At 31.7% G+C, this 7,324-nt stretch overlaps 1 protein-coding gene across 1 annotated transcript; it reads right to left on the reverse strand.

The window, feature by feature from the left end:
* Positions 1-1,045: 1,045 nt before the first annotated feature.
* Positions 1,046-7,171, reverse strand: LOC107451616 (uncharacterized). Its single transcript, XM_043049872.2, has 4 exons — positions 7,034-7,171; positions 6,196-6,294; positions 2,997-3,185; positions 1,046-1,199 (listed from the first exon to the last, which is right to left on the reverse strand). Exons 1-4 carry the CDS (start codon positions 7,047-7,049, stop codon positions 1,126-1,128), a joined length of 378 nt encoding a protein of 125 aa, XP_042905806.1. The 5' UTR covers positions 7,050-7,171; the 3' UTR covers positions 1,046-1,125.
* Positions 7,172-7,324: the final 153 nt, after the last annotated feature.

Consider the following 7,324-nt stretch of genomic DNA (forward strand, 5'->3'; position numbering starts at 1 on the left):
CTAAACTTGAACAAGCTAAGGATAGAAATATTGAAGAAATTGTGTCTCTTTTAAACAATCCTTCTTTGTTAAATCAAAATATAACTAAAATTTATTTTTATATGGTATTTTGTTAATGTATGCAACTGAAAGCATCGAATTGTTCCTAATTGTTGCCAAAGTTTTAAATATTTGTCATGATTATTGCTGGTGTGCAAAAGACTGATAAGTTAGTTTCGAATAGATATTTTTGGAAATGATGTTGTAATAATACATGTAGTGTTGCTATTTTTGCATGAAGCATAAGCACTTTTCGAGTAAACCTGCTAGTTTTAAAACAAAGTGGACGTGCTTCATACCGTAAGACCTGGACAATTTGTCTCAATCAACATTGTGAGACCAATTAAGAATGTTGGCCATGTTTTTACCTTCATTGATCATTTTTCTCGTCGCTAGGTATTATATCAATTAGCAAATTTAACTTTTAAACACTTGTAAACATTTAATTAACTACATTTCACATTATGGTCAAATGTCGTACACGTTAACTCATCTTGGTACACAATTTCGAGCTGAGGTTTTGAATTAATGAATAAAAAGTTAATTATTAAATTAACCCATAGTAGTGTCTCACATAGTAAAGGAATGAGTGAAAGCTGTAACAAAGCAATTAAACATTCACTTTTTAAATTATATGATAAAAGATGCGTCAGTTGCTAATAGTTTATTAATTCATCAAAATATTTACAATGGTACCGTGAACTCGTCTAAGGAATTCACACCCGATAAGCTTCATTTTTTTAAAAAATCTTCTTTATTTTATTATTCTGTTTTGAAACTGAAATTGATCCTATTCATATATTAAAAGTCTTATTGTTTAAGGAGAGATTCTTTACGGACAATTCTGTTGTTAACAGCCACAAGGGTACCAAGGTATGACGCAAAGCTCACCCAAGGTCACTGTTATGCCTCGCTCGAAATTATGAACAACGTATTTACTGAAAGAATGTAAATTCTCTGACGGAAATAAAAAGTTGTATAAGCTTGTGTAGTCAAATAATAATTTCACCTTTACTAATCACATTTATTTTATCACTTAAATAATTCATAAATTTGGTACAATAATAAAATAAAATTCTTATATTTCTAGACTCCGAATTCGAGGCGTCCGATTCTAACGAAAGTCTGAATATTGATTTGAGGTAATGGCAATATCTGTCCTGAAAAAAAAAAGTAAATTAAAACAATTGCCTAAATTTAGAACACTAAAAACTATTTTAATTATATCCATTCAATCCATTTTGATTTCACGTGCTTTTTACTTTTTTTTTTCTTTCACAAAGCTGGACGTTTCTTCTAATGATCCTTATATCTTTTTTTCATCAAAAAAAAAAAAAATCACTTTTCATGTATTTTCGTATTTCAAACTTAAGGATTATTTAAAAAGATAATTGGAAATTTCTAGCATTCTGTAATTCTGAGCAATATCGCACTTTTTTTTCAAAAAAAAAAAAAAAGTTTTATTCAAGTTTTTTTCCTTATTTATTAAATGCTTAATTTTAGACTTCATACGTTAAAAAACGGTTGTCGTCAAAGTCTATTCCACATAGCTACACTATCACAAAGCTCAATTATCACCTTCCTGGATTTAATAACTTTTAGAGATTAAAATACCATTTAAAATTCCTATTTTTCCGTCACTTTAAAATATGCCGAAATGCTTGAGTTCATGATATTTTGTTTAAACTGAAAAAAACTCATTCGCTATAATTGTAAAACTTTAGAGCCATAATTACGTAATAGCAATAGTAAAAAAGTAGGAAATGGAATGGAATGAAATGCCTATATATAAATGGGTGAATCGAATTGGGGTGGGACCGAAATGAAAAAGGAATTCAAATGACGAGGCCGAAACACTGCTTCTTTTTTATCAGATTGAATTAGAAATAGATTGAATATTACCTGGTTAAAAATTCCATTCGTTTCAAAAATATGTGAATAAAAAATAAGTGTCGATATGTTTCAAGCGCTCAAACACAGGCGCGGATTTTCAAGACTTGCTAGGAGAGAGTAGGAAGAAATAGGTGATTCAAAACATGAAACGAAATATTGCCAACGAAAAATTAGAAAAATAAAGATGAGAAAGGTGTTTGGTTTCTCCCCTTCATTTTTTCATTTTTTCGTTGGTAACTTTTCGTTTTATGTTTCAAATCACTTTTATTTTACTCATTCACGTCTGGGAAATGCGCACTTGATTTCGAGCGCTTGGAACATGTCGACTGAAATAAATTTAGACACCATTTTAAATTAGTCAATCTTAAAATACAGAGTAATCAATTAATATTATAGAATGACATTGTAATGAAGAAAAAAAACTCTTTCAGTTTTTAAAAATCGTAATTTAGGAAACAATTAAAATCAAAATCTGTTTATGGTATCCCGTGCTGAGGCCTTCTCTCTTCTTGGAGGTATTGTTTAGATGGATGCGCAACATGCGACTGAGAATTGTTGTTAGATGTTACAAAAATTTCCATATAATAATGTTTGTTGCAAATACTTAGAATTTTAGTTGGAAAGACCAAGCAGGATTCTGATGTATAACGTATCTAAAATTGATTATCGCGTTCTAAAGGAATAAAATGCTAGGAATGTCATAATAAGCCCAATAGAGGTTAAATTATTGTAGAAAATTAAATTTAGGTGATTCCACGTCAAAAAAGTTATCATTTTAAGCAGATTTTCACGAATATAAATAAAATTATTTTTCATATTTGCATTTAGTACTTAAATGTTTCAAACACGAAATATTTTCAGGACAGCTATGATAATTAATTGCATGCATCACTCGCGGAATCAATAATGGTTATTTTTCGAGAAACGCTTTTATGCGACGAAATGAATAATCGAAAATAATAAACGTCATACAGTAGAAATCTAATTTTAGTGAATTAGGAAAAACTTTCAAGGTGTCATAGTATGTATATATCGATAGAATGAGAATAGAAAAGTGTTCGAACCTGCTACATATCCTGGATAGTAAATAAGGGCACATATGAAGCACGTGAGAGCATTTACAATAATGTACGACAATATTCGTCTATGGAATGGTCGATATTCACAGTTGCTGAACGGCAAAGAACAACCAGCTTCGATGAAAGATAACTGAAAATCCTCGAAGTTCCAGAGCCAGTGCTCTGAATAATTCCCTGCAACATAAAATCCAACGTTATACTTGGTAGCTGTAAAATAATAAAACTAGGATGTTGTTGTAGTTCATTTACGTCGCACTAGAGCTGCAGGATGGGCTATTGGCGACGGTCTGAGAAACATCTCTGAGGATGATCCGTGGACATGCCATCACAATTTTGATTCTCTGCAGAGGGGATGGCACCCTATTTGATGGATGGCATATTTTAATGACGTTTTTGATCTTTTAAATAGGAATTCTCTACGCCGAATTTTCACTCTTTTTGGAATTCACTTTTAACAAGGATTCTAAAAGTGATAAAGAAAGCCCTTTAATTCGAATGGATAACGTACAATATTTCAATATCCTAACATATTAAATAATAGAGTGAGGTAAATTGACACATTCTGATACATGAATTTAAAGAGTGAATTCATTCGCTTGGTAGATATGTTGAAGTTTCTTATTTTTAAGAAAAAACACGCCGAGAACTTAATTATCACTATTTAATATACACGAATGGATAAAAATCCTAACACCAAAAATTTTTTTTGTAGAGTAATGAAATTTTGGTAATGCGTTTTGTTTGAGTAGCATAATTTTTTTATTACCGTCGTTGAACAGCTGACCCAATTTCTGGGTTTACGACTACTGATGTTCAACTCCGTAGCCTTGTAATTTTGAACCCAATCCAGAAGACAAGGGAACTCCTAGATCAGGTATTGGGAGAAATTTTTTTGATTGAACTAACCCACATTTGCGTTACACGGAGAGGAAGACCATGAGAACCACCCACGGTTAGCCTGACGTCAAGGGGACTCTAACCCATGATCCGTCTACCACTGAGGATATTTCACGTCAGCACTGTTATCGGAGCAAACCGGATGCGGAATTCGTATCGACCAATCATCGGCGGAGATTGAAACACGGTTCACCTCATTGGAAGGCAAACGCTCTATACCAGGGATGGGGAAACTACGGCCCGCGGGCCAACTGTGGCCCGCCGATAGGTTTTATCCGGACCGCGGATAGAATTTTAATACGCCGATCCGTGAAGAATATAAATAATATACATTTTACATCCATTTTCTTGTCTACTTTGTTTTAAAAAAAATTTTTGTTCTCTCTTTTTTAACAAAGTTTTGATGACCTTTTTACTTTCTCTATTTTTCCTCTACAAGGCATAAATTGATGGAAATAGTTAGCACAGACAACTTCAATTGGTAAAATGTTATAAGCAGGACTTCTTTATAGAATAGACGTAGATTGGCTCCAACGAGGGTCTGTCTTTCTCGAGGAGCAGACATATGGAATTTACTATAGGATAGGTGAATTGCACTTCACATGTGGCAGACTGCGCATTTTATCTCCAAGGAGTGGATTTTTCTGCCGGAGCGAGTTCTAACATTTATTGGATATGGAAAAATTACACACACGTGTCAATTGTAAATAATCGTAAAATTATTAAATTTATAAAATGGCTAGTGCTTTTTTGACTTATTTGTAAGCTATTTAACCCCCCTAAAAGCTACTAAAAAACGCAAAGTTGATTTAGAGTGCCATGCGTTCAATGATGAACAACTTGAATGTTAAGGCACAAGGGAAAAATGAATTCATCAATGATATCTGGGCTCATCTTAAATCTTTTAAACTGAAGCTTAATCTGTTTTCTGGGCAGCTAGCTAACAACGACTTGTCTTATTTCTCGAGGTTAAATTCAATACCCTCAGTAAATAAGGAGAAGCTTAGAAATTATGAAGATGGCTTGAAAAAACTCTGTTTTGAATTTGAACGCTGATTTCAAGATTTCAGTGCTATTCAAACAGAATTAGATATTTTTACCATGCCTTTCAGCATTATTGTGAAACAGTGAGGTCGGATTTGCAGCTTGAATTAATTGAGTTGCAATCCAACAATCAGCGGAAGCAGTTGTTTCTAAAAAGCCAAAGTTTGAGTTTTACAAATCATTACCCAAAGTTAGTTTCCAAAATTTGATCTCATGTCCCGAAAATCAGTGCTATGCTTGCTTCATTTTATATAAGTGATCGAGTGTTTTCAACTAGGAACCTTACAAAAAATCGTTTTAGAAGTGGACTAATAGACAAGCATTTAGCCTCGTTCCTTAAAATAAGCACATCTCACTTCGAACCTCAATATAAGGAAATAAAATCGCAATTTCATTCATCTCATTAAATATCTAAATTAAAACTTGTATATCGTATTTTTTATTTTTATTTTAGAAGTATTTACTTGGCCCACTAAACTTTTTCTTTCTCGAATTTTGGCCCTTGACCAAAAAAGTTTGCCTATCCCTGCTCTATACCCTGATCCATCGCGGCTCGGAGTAACATGGTTGTTACATATTTTAAAACAATTAAGATATTGAACTGGCAGGACCGGAAAACAAGAAGAACGGCATGAAGAAATGTTCCATCAAAGGCCAAGGGTCACCCAGAGCTGTTGAGTCAATAATGATGATAGTATACCTTTTCAATTGCATTTTTTTTATCATTATGATGAAGTGTCGTACGATGTATGTTACTGATTAATAATACATATTAACAAAAGATCAATTATTTCATCGTTTTTACAACTTGTTATTCAATTATTTAACAAGGGATCCTAAAAATGACTTTACTTATAATCATTACTATTTAGTAAGTTTTTTGTATAAAATGTGAAAATTTCGTGATTTAGTGATATTCGATGCGGATTAGGAAAGCTGGTATGGCTTTTATATCCATAGATGATTAATATAAAACTTATAATTTAGTTATTGCTTCCTTTTTGCTCACTTTCTTTCATGTAATCGAGAATAGAATCTTGCAATCAAAATTTAGACAGCTTTTCGACTAAGTAAAGAGCTTAAATCCTTACTGGAGTTCTGTGACAAATGATCATGTAAGCGTCAATATTTTCTTCCAGCAAAAAGAGAATTTATCGCCCTATTATCACTTAAAAGAATTTACCATCAATCACAATTTCGATCACTTTTCAACTGGTTAGTTTAATCCAATTAACTAATTTACCCTTTAAAAAGCTGTGCTCATTTCCAACGGTGGATATAATTCCAGGTAGGCAAATAAAGCTGACTAAGATCAAAAGGTAAAAAATGATCCGCTTAGAACCTGTAATAAATGAAGTTCACAATAAAAAAATTTATGAGAATAATCAGAAATAGCATCATTTTAGTGCCCATATCGCTGGTTCAAAGTTAAAACGACACTTCTGCACTCACTTCTCATGTTATTTGAATGAGAAGTGAGTGTAGAAGTGTCGTTTTAACTTTGAACCAGCGATATGAAATAGACAAGAAAAATGAAAGTTTAAAAATATGGCTTTTTGAAATTTTACAGCAACAAACCATCCTTCCATAGTCGCAAAATATTGCCAATGAAAATTAAACTAATAAATTCAGTAATAGTTCATAAAAATAATAATAAACATTTTAAAAGTTTATTTTTTACATGAAATTATAAATGTGTGCAAGAAGTTTTTTATCTGCTTGAAAGTTCTCGAGATATGGTGAAATACGCAGAACGGGAAATAAACATGAAGCATTAATTAGCATTTTGGAGGATGCGCTTTTGAACCATTAATATTTTCGATTGGCACATATTTCGAGAAAATCTGATTATTGGATCAAAAGTTATTCAAAACAACTTCTCTATTTTATTTATTCATTTATGCATTTTCTTACTGTACATATATGAAAATTACTGAGAAACGTTTAAGGGGACAATGGACGTTCAAAATACGAAAAATCCTTAATATTTTGAGTTTTTGTTTTTTGTGATATTAAAAAAATTCACACCTTTCTGAATAATATACAGCAAACAGAATTCAAATTGGAGCNCTTTAAATTACCTTCAATGTAGTTCATTTAGGTAAGGATGCTGTAAAATTTTTATAAAGAAGCAAAATTATTATTTTTCTGATCTATCTCATAGTCCATTTGGATGTAAACTGAATAAAAACATATAAATTTATTATTAGAAAATCTAAAATTTTCTGATATTGCTCACGAAAGCCAACAATATTTTAAAGTTTCGTAATTATTTTGTTTAAGATAAAAAAAAAATTTATAAAATGGCTAACGAGTCATCATGTGCCCTAGAACGAGCCCTAGTGCGATATTAACAGCCAAACCAAATATTA

Source organism: Parasteatoda tepidariorum, chromosome 7, assembly GCF_043381705.1.
Source record: "Parasteatoda tepidariorum isolate YZ-2023 chromosome 7, CAS_Ptep_4.0, whole genome shotgun sequence".
Taxonomy (NCBI): Eukaryota; Metazoa; Arthropoda; class Arachnida; order Araneae; family Theridiidae; genus Parasteatoda; species Parasteatoda tepidariorum.

Bases quoted from the DNA above. Each gene is read 5' to 3' on its own strand.
- LOC107451616 (XM_043049872.2), bottom strand. The intron at 3,186-6,195 runs GTAAATTAGTTA...TTTATGTTGCAG, and splicing joins TGAGCACAGCTTTTTAAAGG to GGAATTATTCAGAGCACTGG. The intron at 1,200-2,996 runs GTTCGAACACTT...TTTTTTTTTCAG, and splicing joins CTATCCAGGATATGTAGCAG to GACAGATATTGCCATTACCT.